The sequence below is a fragment of the Lissotriton helveticus genome, chromosome 7, assembly GCF_964261635.1.
Source record: "Lissotriton helveticus chromosome 7, aLisHel1.1, whole genome shotgun sequence".
NCBI classification, from domain to species: Eukaryota; Metazoa; Chordata; class Amphibia; order Caudata; family Salamandridae; genus Lissotriton; species Lissotriton helveticus.
This window is the reverse complement of record NC_136068.1, coordinates 1,192,091,443-1,192,108,157: the sequence shown is the minus strand read 5'-3', so window position 1 is coordinate 1,192,108,157 and position 16,715 is coordinate 1,192,091,443. Positions and strand designations below refer to the sequence as shown.

The 16,715-nt window shown below is 44.6% G+C and overlaps 1 protein-coding gene across 3 annotated transcripts in view; it reads right to left on the bottom strand.

Moving 5' to 3' along the window:
* TEX2 (testis expressed 2) overlaps positions 1 to 16,715 on the bottom strand; it is a 664,178-nt gene that overhangs the window by 130,321 nt on the left and 517,142 nt on the right. For all 3 annotated transcript variants that reach the window (XM_078654347.1, XM_078654349.1, XM_078654348.1), the window contains exon 7: positions 198 to 297. In XM_078654347.1, the coding sequence (XP_078510473.1) occupies positions 198 to 297 (100 nt within the window). The remainder of the gene's footprint in view (positions 1 to 197; positions 298 to 16,715) is intronic.

Here is a 16,715-nt window from a genome sequence, read left to right as displayed (position 1 = left end):
GATGAAACTCTCAATAGGCCTCTTGTTCAGCGATGGAGCAGCAGCATTAGTCCCCGCGCGCTTTTTCACGGGCATCGGGGCAGTTCATCTCCACAGTCACCCCCACAGTGCATTCGAGATTCTGACAAACCTACAGGAAGTTTCACCCAGAGTCACCTAAACAGCGGGAAAATGATTTTAGGATGGTTTCCGTTTACCTCGGTGGTCAACTGTGGGTCTGAAAGCTTGAAGGATTTTCGGCATGGCCACGCCCATGTCCAGCTCAGTGAGAGTCAGCTCATTCATGAAATATGGCAGCTAAAAAGAAAATATAACACACGTTTGCATTATTGTCACTTTTGTGCAGAAAAACCATGTGTACAGTACAGCCTTGCACAATAGGATGGGCGGTGTGTTGAAGGATGTTTGGAACTTTGCTCTCATACTGCTGCATATATTTACTGTGAGCAGGAAACACAACGAACAAGTTACTTACCTTTGGTAATGCCTTACCTGGTAGAGACGCTATGTAGCTGCAGATTACTTGCTTTAGACTAATCCCCAGGTGTTAGACTGGATCAGGAAGGTTTTTGAGCAATAACCCTGCGCTCTGGTAGCTGGCGCAGCCACGCCAGAAGTGAGGTGCGCAGTACCCTGGAAACCCTGGCGCACCTACATCAGTTACTTTCATGACTTTTCACACCAGGAGCATGGAGCTACAATGAGAACGAAACATTAGTGTGGAAAAACTAAGGCCCTCAGAAGGGAGTCTCTACAACTGCATTCGGCTCTGAAGGGAATCTGCAAATAGATAAGAGTCTCTACTACATACGGCGACCCCGAAAGTAATTAACTTGTTCATTTCATAGTCTTCTAGCTGTAGATTCCTTTACCTTTGAATAGTTACCCAAGCTTTGCCTCCCCGTTGGTGGGTCTACAAAGCCAATTTCAAATCAAAATGTCTTGTAGGACTGAAAGGGGGAAGTGCCATCGCAACAGACCTGTCTGTCCAAAAATCAGGGAAGCACAGAGCGGAAACTGACTGAGGCTTTGACGAAGCGCCAGCGCTCCTGTGCCTCGTCGGAAGACTTTGACGGGTGCAGTGAAATGTAAGATCTCTATGACTTTTTTTTACGTTTGTGGGACGTACCCGACCTTCCCTGATTACTTTAAGTTAGAGGACAATTGTCGGGTGCGGCTCTGCGAACGATCCCGGGACCTTCTGTATGACCAGGATCTAAAGCATCACCGGGTCGTCCGATGTCAGGCAGTGAGGAGCTTGGTGGATCACTCCTCAGTACCTTCAGATGGATGGTCTGGCAGTCCTCACCCGTTTTGTAGTAGTGGAGACGCTCCAAGCACCACAAACACACCAAGTGGGGGTTTGTCAGACATCTGTTTGTGACAGGCACCACATGGCTTGAAACCAGCCAGTTTCTAGGGTATCATCCTCACAACAGGAGAGAAAAATCTCAACGAGAGTACTCAAAAGTCAGCAAGAAAAGCCATTCAAAAAATGACCGAGGGTAGCTCAGACCAGATCAGAGCTATCTGGCATGGAAAGGAAAGTTCTGACGCCCACACGCTGAGGTGGCGCCTATATAAGTACTACGCATGGCACTTCTGGCACTGATGCAGAGCCGAAGAACGCCACCTACCAGCACGCAGAGGTACTGCTCAAAAATCTTCTGGATCCTGGCTGACACCTGGAATTATTTAAGGTAAGGAACATGTGGCTAGAAGTCTCTGTCACATAACTGCAGCAGATACAAAGTACATAAAAGTCAGCAGTCATCAGTACATTATAGGACATAATATTAATTATTGAGTTTTTTTTCCATTAGTAGAAATTCCAACACAGTGAAAAAATAGTCCGGAATGCAGACACCGAGCCTCTAAGCTTTACATTTTAGGATAAACAGAAACTGCATTGAATACCTCAATGACCACCAACTCCTCTATACTTCTTAGTCTGGTTTTGTGAAAAGGCCCTTATTGCCACCACAGATGACATCCACATGGCTCTGGATGGAGGAGACACGGCAACCTTAATCCTCCTGGACCTCTCTGCAGCATTTTACACAGTCTCCCACCACATTCTCATCCAAAGCCTACACAACACTGGAATCCAAGGACACACACTCTAATGGATCTGCTCCTTCCTGACTGGAAGGACCCAGTCAGTCAGCCTAGCACTGTACACCCCGTATGCCGGTGAACTCATCTGTGGAGTTCCACAAGAATCTTCCCTAAGTCCGACCCTCTCCAACGCATACATGATCCATCTAGCCAGAATCATCCACTTTTACATCAACATACTCTCCTATGCAGACAGGATGCAACTCGTTCTCTACCTCATGAACAAAACACCCAGGAGCCAGATCAAGTTCAATGTCTACATGACTGGAATCGCCCAGTGGATGAAGACCAACTGCCTTAAGGTGAGCACCAACATGACCAAAATCCAGAGCTTCGGAAACAGAACATCAATATGGGACTCTACCTGGTGGCCAACAGAGCTAGGACCCACCCCCACCCCCACCACCCACACCAAAAACCTTGGGATTATCATGCTCAACAAGACTGCATAAGTCAATGCCATCACTGCCTTGTGTTTCCATACCCTGAAGATGCTGAGGAAGATTTTCAAATGGTTGCCAGTCAGTACCTGGAAAACCGTCATGTATGCCCTTGTCACAAGCAAGCTGGACTACAGGAACACTCTCTATGCCGAATCAACAACAAATCTCTCCAGAAGGCTGCAGACAATTCAGAACGTGGGGTCCAGAATCACCCTCAACTTCCCACGCTGTACTCACATCACACCACACCACACCTGAAGGAGCTCCACTGGCTCCCAGTTCACAAACAAATACAATTCAAACTCCTCACCCATACTTTTAAGGAACTATATAACACCCACCCAGCATGCCTCAACAACTGCATCTGCTTTCACCAACCTTCCAGACACCTTCGCTTGTCCAGAACCTTACTTGCACACATCCCTCGCATATGGAAAACCAGACCTGGTGGTCGAGCCTTCTCCTACAACGCTCCTAAAGCCTTCACATATAATAGCTTCCTACTCACTTCTTGAATTCCACAAGAAGCTATACATGGCTTTTCTGAGTAGTTCCACTAGGCCCCAGGTGTGGCTAGACTCACCTGTTCAGCACTAGGATACCCTCCCGGGTGATAGTGCACTCTACAAATCCCCATAACATAACAATAAACGATAAACAATGTTGTTATTCTGTTATTGGAGCTGCTTGAAACAGCAGCAATGGAAGACCCAAACGTGAGGCAGGGCTGACTGAATATTATATTGCAAAGAAGAAGAACTGTACAGCATACTATATGAATTAAGGCAGAATACGGAGCACTATCTGCAGCCCTGCCACATAACTATTTAAAATAAACTCTTCATTGAGGGTTTTACGGTAGCGTGAGTCACAATGCAATACACAAAGTAAAAAACACAACAACCACAATGAACAAAAAGGTTACTAAAACTGTATTGGTTATGGAAGTCATGTGTGGATCACAAACACATACAGAATGTCAGTGCACAAAGATGGTGGCAAGGAAAACAGGTAGGTTGCTGCAGGAGCCCCTGACATTCTAATCAGAAGTCCTCATAACAATTAAGAAACCTGTAATGCTCAACTAAGATTTAGCACACACAGTAGTAATTAACAAAACAATAAAAACAAACCTTCTTGATCAATAGCTATCCGGACTATGCAAGTCTTGGAAGTTGCTCCAAGACTAATGAATGACACATAGTTCGTTTTGCAGTTTGTAGATACATTGTTCGTGCCATTACCATTTGGAAGAAAGCAACATTGCCCATGGAGACCATTCCTAACACACGTTAGGAGATCTGTTCGGTCTCTGCACTCTTGCGTCCGTGGGACTTACGGAGGTGTAGATAGGAGTGGCACCCAGATGCTGTTGAACAGGTGTACCTGATCACTGAGTCTATATATCAGACTTTAGTATGTGGTCATCTCATCATCTCCTGCAGCCATACCTTGCTCAAAGATAACTGAAGATTTTCATTTTCTCAGAATACAGATCTTAGCCGTAGCGAGGGACTTGGCCAAGGTCTGTTGTGACTCATTTATCTGACGGATCATGCAATAATGCATAGACATGAAAAGGGTTCCCCACCAGACTTGGATGAGTGCGATGAGCCAAATCTCACCAAACAAAGTCTGGTTGGTGACCAATACCATCACAGCAGAATTTTAAAATAGCTGTTTTAAGTTATGCTTCTCTCAACCCCTTACTGTGATGCAGAAGTAGGTTGGACCATTCTTTGTCCAATAATTGCCCCCATAGTGTTCCTCTCACCAGTGTTTGGGGGGTGGGAGGGGCTAGGGGGTGATGTTGGTTTTAATAAACAGTGTCTACAATCAAACTGTAACAGCCTGACAAAACGTCCTTTAAGTGATGTCAGATTCACATTTAATTCAGCATGGTAAAAGCAGGCAAGTCTGACAGACGTTCCCATAGCACTTTTTAGGCAATAGGTTAGTTGACAATATTTGCTAGGTTCGCTGATAAGAAGGCTAAATTCAATTAGTAAGATGTCACAGGACTTGAAACTGCTTTCTAGAAAAAGGTTGTTAATTAACATTATTCCCCTTCCCAGTAATTCCTCCAGCATATCGGGTGGCCTCCAATGCAGATTCTTCCATGACATTTTTTTTTTTATTAAGAGTTTTATATAGCACGAATTCGACCCAAGGGTATCAGAGCACTTTACATGGGAACCAGTTACATTACACATGGACACCTTGATTTTGAATAGGCACGGGGAGATTAAGGGATTTGCACAGAATCACAGGATGTTGAGCGTCCCTGCAGAGACTCCAAACCAGTTCCTTCGAGGTCAACCGCTCTAGCCGTTAGGCCACATCCTCTTGTCTTCCATTATTTCAAATGGGTGCACCCATGCGCAATCTGCCATAGACACCCAAACATTTATGAATGAGAGGTAATGCATGTGCTTTGGAGTGTAAAATTAGGTTGTCAACAGTTGTCATTGTCCAGTAAGCTCGCACTTTCACAGTAGAGTGAGTAAGATCCTTGTGCTGCTTGTGTGGCAGCTTGTCCAATAATCACCCAGGTCAATTGTTCATCGGCACAATGAGTACTGTGGGCCCTATGCAGCAGTAAGTGCACTACCTAATATGACTTAAGGTGTGGGAGCCTAAGCCCCACTTGCATAGCAATTACATGTAGTTTTGAGGCTTTACAACTGGGCTACCACCCAAGACAACGTCAATGGTCTTAGTTAATCTTGGCATCCTTGGTGTGATTTACTCCCTAACATTTTGCCTTCAACCCTCCTGTTTCCCACTTCGTTTTTGCTTTCTTTAGGACTCTGCGCACTTTACCACTGCTAACCAGTGCTGAAGTGCTTGAGCTCTCTCCTCTAAACATGGTCTCTTTGGTTTATCACCAATTGGCATATTTAATGTACTTGCAAGTCCCTAATAGAGTGGTACTACATGTACCCAGGGCCTGAAAATGAAATGCAAGTGGTGGGCTTGCCGCACTTATTGTACCACCCACTTTATTAGTCGTTCAAACATGTTTCAGGACTGTATGTGCAACCTGTATGTGCAGCTTTAAAATGCCATTTCAACCTGGCAAAGTAAACCTTTTTGCCAGGCCCAAACCTTATTTTTTAATACATATAAGTCACCTCCAGGGTAGGCCATGGACAGCCCAGAGGGCAGGGTGCAATGTATTTATAAAGCAGAACATGTACTTTTAATTTTGACCTGCCCTGGTAGTGAAAACGTTTAAATTTGTTTTTAACTTATGCAAGGCCTACCTCTCCCATTTGATAACATTAGAGTTACTTTATTACCTTGAAAAAGCAGTAATTTCAAAATACGAGAAGGTAACCAGATAATGCTTGGTGTCTTCGGAACTGAAATGAAAAATCCTATCTTATGGTGAAGTCGGATTTTTAGTTAAAATACTGAAAATGTCACTCTTAGGCACATGACTGGGTGTAGTTGGTGGTTGGACTTTGTGTATTCCTCCTAGACGGCCACACAAAATAGGGAGCTTAGGTGTGCCTGGATGGGCCATCACTGGCAGGGTCGGAGGACCTGCCTCTACACAAAAGGCTCCATACCCCCTGTAGTCAGTCTGGAGCCAAGGTAGAGAAGGCAGGATGATTGGGGACTTCAAATGGATTGTTCTAAGCATCTCCCAGTTCAAAGGAAGGCCCGATATAAATATTGGACGACAGACACCAACTCTTCAGTACACTTCAGGACCTGTGGGTACTCTGACAGGAAGAAGGACTGGCGTACTGCTGAAAGGACTGCAACTCCAATCGACAACTGCTCTGAAGGATTGCCACACTGCTGTCCTGACCTGATGCCCTCTTGCTTGGTAGAGAAGGAATGGACCTGCTTCTGTTGAACCTAGGAACCCAGAGGACTCCAAGGGCTAATTGACTGGTCTCCTGACTTGATCCCCAGGGAAAGAAGGCTCCAACAACCTTGACCCCAGCACCTTGACTCTGCCATCTGTGAGCCTACCCTACTAAGTGATGCCAACCCAGTCCTTGACCCTTGGAAGTGGGCCGCAGTTACTCTGCCAGCCTCTGTGGATCCAGAGGAATCAAGGCATCACCTCTGCTGCGCAGCACAACCCAGAGCCAAACCGACGCATCACCGCCACTGAGTGGTATCCTCCGTCGCAAAGACATGCATCACATCACGCTGCCTCATTGGAACTGCAGCGTCTCTTGGCAACTGCAGCCTCAACAACAACAATGGACTCCGCATCACTGCCCCTCGGAACAGACGCATCGCCCAACTGCGCAGGGCATCCTCAATGCAGGACTTCGCATCGCATGCCCTTGTTGAGGGGATCCTCGAGGACAACGCAGGACCCTGCATCGCAGCCTCACTGCATCTTGAAACCGCCACATCTCTAAGGTAGCGTGACACTTCTTCAACAGACCCTTGTAACGGCTACAAACCAGGATTTAAGGTACTTTGTTCAGTGGGCCTAACTAAGCACCTGTAGCCGGCCTGTGCACCATTGCAATAAGCCTGAACTTATGACTTTGTCCTGGTCCAGTACAACCAGATTACCACAGTTGGTGCTTTGTGCTTTTTGGTGTGATTTTCACTGAAATCTTTACAATTGCATATCTTCTGTTCTACTAATTGGAGTGTCGTCATTTTGGCCTCGTTTATTAAAAATTACTCTAATTGTTCTAATTTAGTGTGGGATCCTTTTGTGTGGCGTTTTTGCACTTTATTACTGTTTGAAGTGTTGCACTAATGCTTTACAAATTGCCTCTGAAAAAAGACTCACTGCCCTGTGCCTAGCTACAAGAGGGTAGAGAACAGGCTGATTTAGGATTCGCTTGTGCCTCCTCCTGACAATGAAATTCCAGCTCATGTATTTGGTTAGCGGCAAAGCTTTACATTTTGGCCAGTTGATCCTATAGTCAGAGAAGTCACAGAAGGATGACATACAAGCCATCCATTTTGGGATGGATGAGCAATCGTAGCAAGATTATCTTCAGCTTAGAGTATTATTTTTCTTTTGCCTCAGTTGTGAGATATCATTTCTATTGTGAGACTGTCTGCCACTGCTAGGTGTTCAGGTCACATTAGGAAAAAGGAAGTGGTGTAATGGACAGCCTTGCGCCCCTTTTTAATGTGAAAGATTGCAACATGAATGACCCACTGCTGTTTTATGTTGATAAGTGAGTGTGCAACCATCAGGACATTTTACACAGTCAAAATCGTCTAGACCAGGGAGACTGTAAGCTTTTCATCATTACACCGACATAGAATATTCATGGGCATACCCAAGTTGTTTCTAGAAGACCATCTGTGAACAAATCCGACTTGTGAAGTGTGAAACAAGGAGGGTATCACTCTTTACCACCAGTTGTAAGCACCTTAACAGATATCTTCATGTCTGAGTTGATACGCGATATGCCCTATAGCAGGCCCAAAGCAATGGATTTGGATCTTTGTTTAGCTCCAGGACAAGGGATATTGTAGCTCTGTTCAAGCCAGGGTTCAACCTATATTCTTCCACTTATTTGAATAACTTATTAAGAAGAGAGTCTTGTTATATTTGTCCGACAGAATTCGCTTTATCGTTTTATCAATTTCCTAATTTGTCTGCCTTCCCAGAAGGTACGTGCCTCATCAGACAATAATGGTAGCTCAATATTATTTAAAAACTGTTCTTCAGTAGCTGGGGTATCAGCATGGTGTGAATCAGATTGGTGGTCAAAGAATAGAGCACATTCTTTGGTGATGGCTATAGGGTGTGCCAGTAATATACTGCTATCTTTTGTTAATTGAAGAGATTGCTGAGGATTCCTTTAATTCAGTTTTGTAGCCTGCAGTCTCTCATATTTCTCACCGTTCAAAATGCATCCACTCATGTGCAGAAGTACATACTCTACCTAGGATGTGATCGAAGCATTCAAGGCATAGTAATCTTTTGTTAATTTGTCCAATTTTGCTGATAAGGAGGATCTGTTGTAGCCCTTGGTTAGTGTCTGCATGTCTCTTTTGAGCTGTCACTGGAATTCTAAGTTCTTTTTATAGCTTTTTATGCTGAATAAGGTATCATGGCACCATGAATGGAGGCTTTCCCTGCCACCTACAGCGTTTGGTCTAATGCAACTGAACCCTCATTATCAGTAAAGAATGTTGCAAGATGTGTCCGAAGACACTGCTTTTCATCGGGCAGTTTATATATTCTTTTGTTTATGCACCAAATCTTCAGGGAAGGAGCCTCTAGGTCCAAGGTTAGCTTGAGTTGAATTGGGAACAATCTGAGTCTTCCAAAAGTAGTACTGCACTAGATGAGATGTCCGGCATCAGAGAAGTCAGAATGCTTGTACATGTTCCATAAGCAGGTAGCAGGCCTCTAGGGAAGAGGTGTGGCGCCGCGGCTAGGGCGACTGACTCTGGAATCTGGGGATCACGGTTCGATCCCCAGCACCGGCGGCAGATTAGCCCAGCACCATGTGACTCTGGGCAATAGCTTGCTTAATCTTCCCAACGGCCCCCAGCGCCTAGAGACCCTTACGGGTGATTGTGCGCTTTACAAATGTGGATTATTATTATTATATATTATTAGGGATCCCAAAAAAACAGTCCGCCAACATGCCTTAAGGGCATCACTATTTCCATCATCAACAAAGTCTAGCCAACTGGATGTAAATAAGACAGAGTCAATGACGTAATTGGAGACCCCACTGCCCCCAATCACATATTTGGACCTATCAAATTCAGACATTGGACTAGAGATATTAGATAAACAGTGAGATGTATTCCCAATTGGTGCATATTGACTAATTCTATTATCGGTAGTGAGTCTTGTTGATTCACCTTAGCAAATACACATTTGTCTTCGGTATCTTTACAGGAAGTAATGTTCTGAGTGGGAGGTGGGATACAATCTGTTGCAGACGATCGCCTGCAAAAACTAACTGTACTCCCCATTCCCTTTTAAATCAGATTTCAAAGGGCAGTGGTGGGTTTCCTGCAGTAAGTATGTCGGGGACGTGGAGTCTAAATAGTTGAGCATATTTATGTTTGATACACTGTATTAGGCTGGTGACAGCCAATTGGCTTCCGCTGAAGTCAAATGTTACTGCTACCTTTAATTTATACTGTTGTGGAGTAGAGTAAATGCAAGTGGTGTTGGAGGGATCTTCAGTGATCCTGAAATGTATGTGGAGATTGTGTAGCCTTAGCTATGAAGGTAAGTAAGATTTCCACGGAATGTGGTGGAGTTGTCTTTCCTTTTCAAGAAAGTGGGAACTAACTGCACGCCATTACCCTCTGTTCACAGTCTAGAAATGAAATATATGGCAACTAAGCAAAAATGGCAATTCACACATCTAGCTAGGTGTTCATAGGAAAGGATCTGGTTTTGAACACCCTAAATGAGACCCTCCCTCAAAGGAGAAACAGAGGGACAATGGGTGGTGGGGGTTTGGGAGGGGAATTGTGGTTGGGGAGCATTTGCAAGGGTGGGTGGGGGACAAAATGTATGCTGAATAACAGAATCTAACAAAGTTCTATAAGAGAGGAGTAGAGCTACAAGTTTAAAGGACTAGTAACTGGGTGAATTATGTGTTTCACAACCTGGCAACCCCACATGCCGGACTGTTTTAGTCAGGCAGCGAAATATAATAATCATGGTAATAACAATGAACAGCATCATAATTGCATGATGGGGGTTACAGTGTAGGTAGTTTGACCGCAAGATAATGGGGGAGAACTAAGGGAATGGGCAACTACAGCACAAGTATGACTTGTGGTCCCGATCTGTGTGCATCGAAACAACCGTTTACCACCTATAGGGCTTACAGCAGAGATGTATATGGCATTTCTGTAGCACAAACCTAGCTGAAAGGCAGAAGAGCAATATTCAGCTTATCAAAGACTAGCATAAAGTAAGTGGGTTTTTTTGTATATTGTTTTATTTGGCATTTCATTATATAATACAGTTCATATGAATCAGTGATCTCATAAAGAAACAACAAGCTACTTGTACACCATGGCGTGCGTTATATCCTGGTCATATCATATAACCCATCCATCCTTTCATTAGGTAACCCCGCTGGTGTGAGAAGTTACATGGGTATAGAGCATGTTTCCATGAGAGATAGTCTGTGGCCTGTACTGAAGCCCGGGCGTAGGCTCTCAACGCTAGCTCAGTAGGTGACTTGAAGCTATATTTGAAAAATAACAATCTGAACTCTTCTAAACTGGGAGGCAGAACAGGGGTACACTGTGTCTATATTTGGCGTCGAATACTATGAGTCAGCGGGTTAAGACATCCGAAGTGAGGATCTGGTTGTGTGGCACTGAGAAGGGGCAGGCAAGGGCATTAAACCTGGATAAAGTAAGTGAATTATAGGAGAGGTAGCTGGTTCGTGGGCTATCAATCCAATGTGAAGCAGTGGGTCTGCAATTCTTTTCTAAGGGGGAGCAGCGTTGGGGCGGTCCCGACTGACACGGGGATGTTGTTTCAGATCCTTGGTGCATAGATGGAAAAGGCCTGCTGCCATATTTTGTTTACATCTCTTAGTCTGCACTCTGATAGCGTTCTGGGTTCATGTGTGCCAAGAACCACCAGAGTTGGTGATTTTTTCTGCAGGCAGTGTGGGGGTGAAGGCCATCATGGCTTCGTAAATGATGCAGATAGTTTTGAAAATGGTACGGGGAACCAATGGATTCCCAACCTGATGGGGGGTGATGTGATCATATTTATTCTGGCCCAGGATGAGACGTGCTGTAACATGTAGGATACCAGTAAGAGGTTCATGTGTGAAATATTGTAGGTCATGGAGCAGGGTGTTATCACCATCCAGAGGTGAGAGTACGAGGACTTGAACAGCAGTTCTGAAATTGCTTTCTAGAAGAAACTGTTTCACTTTCTTTTGAACGGAGACTTGGTACCAGGCCGTCTTTGTTTTTTGGTAATGTTTTCCTTGAGGGTGAGGTTGGTGTCCTGGGTAAATCCAATTGATTTGGTATTCAGTGAACGTTGGAGTTTGAAGCCGTCAAGGTTCATGTCATTGAAACAGGTTTGTACAGTTTCTGGTTTGTTGTTCTTGGCATATAATAGGAATTCTACCTTGGCTGGTTTACAATTGAGGAAGGCAGTGTTGATCCGGGTACGGATGATGTGCAGGCAGTGTTTGAAACGCCAGCTGCCTGTAGCAAAGGAGACTTTCAAGTAGAGCTGTGTATCATCATCACATTGATTATTTGTGAATAAAGAACCAAACGGTGCCACATAGAGGTTGAAGATGACATGGGACATATGGAGCCCTTTTGAACTCTGAAGGTGTTAGGGATTGTTTGGGACCTGGAGGTGCCCATGTGAACAAACTGGTATCGGTTGGAAAGTTGTGGATCTATCTTTGATTTTTGATACAACCACTCTTAGAGCTCCTCTGCCTGCCCACCCATTACTAACGCCACCTTCTAGTCGTTCTCTTTAGTTATCAGAGTACAGTAAGTTAAAAAAGTTATGTCCGTTGCAGAGTCTTGAAGTGTTTCTAGGAACGTCTCCAAATCCTCCAGTTTGTGAAATACTCAGGATTTTCCAATAATCATGATCAGCATTATTCCTGGGTCCAGTTAGGTGAGTCAAATGCTCTCCTGAGAGAGGTGCAGACAGCCGAACATTTCTTGCACTTGACACATTTGTGTTGTAGGAGAAATCATATCTCTAAGAGATTCCAGGAAAGACTTCAAGGGAAGAGAAAATACAGTCCACAGGAGGTTGGTCCATCTAAATGAAACAAACGCTAAACCCAGCAAACATTAACAAATGTAACCACTGGGACCCATAGTGTACGTGGCTAAATAGGAGTGTGGGAAACAATCTAAGACGTCCTGAAGCTGCAGGGATCTTATTTCCCACACACCAACTCACTCACCTCTCCCATAATCACAGAAAGAGGAAGGCCACTGGGCCAAAGTACAGAGCCTTTAAACGAGTCCTTTGCACCTCCCTGGAGGCGTCTCTGTACCACACATTCCTATGGTACACGTGCAATGATAACAGTGCCAGTCATGGCTTTTACCTCAGCACCAATGCACAGTCATGCTTCCACAGCGCTGAGACTAAAGGGAATGTGTCACTAGCAAAGTCAGAGGATGCTGCCTTAACCACGGATTTTCTGCCTTGTTTCCTTCATAAAAGGAACTGAAAGTGTGACTGCCTCCATTCCTTACATTTTAGAGTGAATTTATTGCATTAACCACAACACTCAATATTGTGATATCTCCTCACAAAGGAAATGTCACAATTTGTAATGATCAGGCGCTCTTTACGCCACTTCTTAATCTGCCAATTAAACAGATGCGTACATAAAAAAAAGTACTTTTAAAAAGAAAGCACTCAAAATAAACACTTTTACAGCAAATTAATGCCCAAAATATGTCAAATATAAAAAAGAAAATGGAACATCAGCAGCCAGTGGATGTGCTTGCTGTCGATACAATACGGGTGGTTTGTCCTGGCAGTTAGAAAAGTCATAAACATTTTGCTTGCACACATCTTGAGAAGTTGGGCATGACCCAGGCTAGTCATTGTATTGCACGATTCATCCCTTAAATGGGATTTCTTTCACACTTTTAAAACAGAGGAAACATCGATTTCACTCTGGCAAGACTGAGGCATGGGTACGATACAAGTGATTTGGAGAAACCTTCATCACCATCTGCCAGATGAGACCTCTTTCTTTTCTATGGAAGCTGGGGAAGGGCTCGTAGAAAGCAAACACAAGGAGATGATGGACGGAGCGCTGAAACTTTTCAGACACTCGACCCCAGTCACAGATCCAGGTTGAATCCATCATCGTTCTTTAGGGGTCGTGGCATGTTCACAGTCAGAGGGCACCTCGAGACTGGCACATGCAGAAGCTTGCTCTAGCCGCATAGATGCTGGGAAGCAATCCACTTCATCCGTTCCAGCTGCCTCTCTAGAAAGTCTGCCTTATCGGTCAGTGTGTCAGGGGTGAGGTTCACAATCCCAAATGTGTGATGTCCAGATTTAAGATGTGTGTGGAGCCTTCCTTACTTTTTTAGCGTACATTTTACACAGAGTGCTGCACATTAAGCCCTAGGTTGATCTCCTGGAAAGTTGCTGTAGTGAACATGACAATCATGCATGTCCATTGAGTGTATCCCTGTTTACATCGATTGAGACCCTAAAGCTTGGCTCTGCAGTCGAGGAGGCATGGAAAGTGTACCCTCTTTTACAGAGAGTAACTACTGCCCTCTCTGCCCAGGGTGTGGTAGACGTACAGCAGTGGCAGCATTATTCTATACGCAGGGGTTCCCTACCAGATTGTGCAGTCTTCCTTGTCTGGGTTCTTTTTGTCTGTATCATGTCTGGGAAATGTGTGTTGAAAGCATGTTTGTTGAGATGGAGTAATGAGCCTTTGTGTTTAATGTTGGCTGATGTGTTCCGCTGGAGATTCCAGCTCCCCTGTGCCCCTCTGCTGTCCTTGTAGAAGCTTGGCAAGTTGGGCAAGGCACCAACTCTTATCTGTATTTAGCTCAGATTCCCTCTGCTGGGACGATACCCTTTCTTTGTGCTAGGGGATGGTTAGGGCCTCCTTGTCAGGGAAGAGAGCAGAAGGCTCTGTTCAAGCATTGATCACACTGTCACCATGCAAGAAATATACCCCAGAAATAGAGTAGAACCCCGGATTCAAACATAGCAGATCCTCTGATTGAATGAGAGATTTGCCTCCTTGGGCCACTTGAATGTTCAATGCTGTACTCGTTTTCTCACCATTCACACACCAGGGTGTGGTGTAAGCAGAGATCCAGGAAATGGAATCCAGAATTTGGACTGCCATTCTCCCTGCCAGACTCTGGTTCAGGGTATATGCTTGGGAAGGTGTCTCTGTGACAAAGCGCCTTTGGCAAGCAATAGATCAGTCTTTCTGAAAGAGCTGGCCCTCAACTCATAAGGCGACATCCCACCAGAGAACAAGCTATCATCCGCGAAGACTGCAGATTAGGTTGGCATTTCTGAAGCACAAGGAGACTCATAGCAGCTGCTCAAGATAAGGAAACTTGCAAAATAAGGAAACGTGCTGCATATCAACAACAAGGTAGGCAGGCGATAGTCCTATACTTTTATTGAAGTTGTGACATCTTCACACCTGACTCCTAACCTGTGCGTTAGGATCTTGTGGGTGCTGCCAGTTACTCTATACAGCTGTGAAAGAGTACCCTGTTGAAGAACTTCCCATTTGAACCCTGGTTGAAACCCTAGGACTTGCATACTTTCCATCTTTGTCCTGCTTAACATGCACTAATAGCAAGCAACACTGTCCCAGTGGGTGCCCAGCTACTAGAGACTCTAGACTGACCAGTGGGCTGTGTGATACCAGTCCCTAGCCCTGTTTGTGTCAACTGCGAGTATTGGTGTGTACTGGCACACTGACAGCCACTACTCTCCTAAAGCTAACTCACTATCTACTGAACTAGTCGGACGCCAGTAACCTCAGAAAACAAAAGGCACCCTTTACCAGACCCTGACACCACCAGAGCAGTGCCCTCTTCAAGAAAGGTGGGCACTTCTGTTACCCGCTGTGGTGTGGCAGTGGGTAGACCAGGAACATTTGACTTCATATCAAATGCTGAAGCCAAATCACTGCAATACAAGCATTGGTACCATTGCTCTAGCTTTGAAGAATCACCCTGTGCAACATGGTCTGTTTTTTATTGTCAGAACTTTGGCCTAGAGTGTTGTAGAGACTGTTGGGGTTCACTGTGTATCTTAGCTTTATGTGTAGTATATTTTCCTTGTGTGTGTGTGTGAATGTGGACTGCCCTGTCTCGCCACCCTGATAAAGTCAAGTGCTGGAGAGGAGAACTTAGTTATCCAGTTTGGGGTCCTGAAGGACTGTTGCCCCAGTACACAGGTGGTACAATTGATGCAACTGGAGGCCAGCAACACGTCACTAACTAGTGCCAAGGAAACTGGGCATCACATTAGTTTCCAAACTGTGTAATACTTTGCAAACCATCTCAAAATTCAACGCTGTGCAAATATCTAACATTGTAGCATTGAGAAAAATTGTAAAGCTTTTACAATGGAACGAGGTATTTTGGCATCAGAATTGCATATTTGTTCTTTCTCTGACCACTTCTACATTTAATGCATTGTATTGAAAAAAATGTCATCAAGTCTGAAAAAGTATCTGAGCAGTAAAAAAGTAAGTTGGAGTATTGGCTATTGCGTAAAAACATTACTATGCACCATTTTGTAAGTTAGTTAGGTAGGCAGCAGTACACATCTTCAGATTACCAGATAGATTTATTAAGATAGCACAGCAGAGCAGTACATCTCGCCAGCTGACCAGACCATCAACTGCCAAGACTGGAACTTTCACATACAAGTCAGAACACTCATAGGTACTATGGGAGGTTGGGAAGGTGGAAACACAAAGGAGGGACTACTGACACCAAGTAGCCATAATGAAGGAAGCACAAATATACAACACACCGCACGTGGACAGGCAATAAATTACAAATGTAACATTTACTTTGCGGTCACTGCACATGTGGCCAGGTCTTTAGGACTTCTGCTTCGTTGTGTGGTGTGCAGTGTGGCTGAATATTAAAGGTACCTATCTCTTCCCTATGGCTGTCCCCCTCCCCACTCCAAGAAACAGAGGTGGGAGAACAGGTGGGCTGCACTGCATTCACAAACATGGGGGGGGCACGGTTTATTCATTTCAAGTTGTGTGCCTCTGCATTGGCAATTATGTGAGCAAACTACTGAATTGTCCTCCTATTCCCATTAGGATACAGCGATCTCCTCGTATATTTAATAAATAATTGAGTTATACAGAGATACTGATTTAGAGAGAGAGTTCATTAAATATTACTCTCAATCCTCTGGCAGTCTGGTTGTGCGGGTTTGGTACACGTCTTAATTTTACTGCACCTATCGTTTGTGACGATTATCTCCAAAACAGCCATCACTCGAACTAGGCTTATTACTGACGGGAAGGTACTTCCCAATTCACAAGCTCAACTCCACACAGAGACTTAGTTCGGACTCAGTAAAAGACAAATGGCCCTGCCCTCTTCTACAAATGGCTCTGCCCCTCTTCTACAAATGGCCCTGCCCTCTTCTACAAATGGCCCTGCCCTCTTCTACAAATGGCCCTG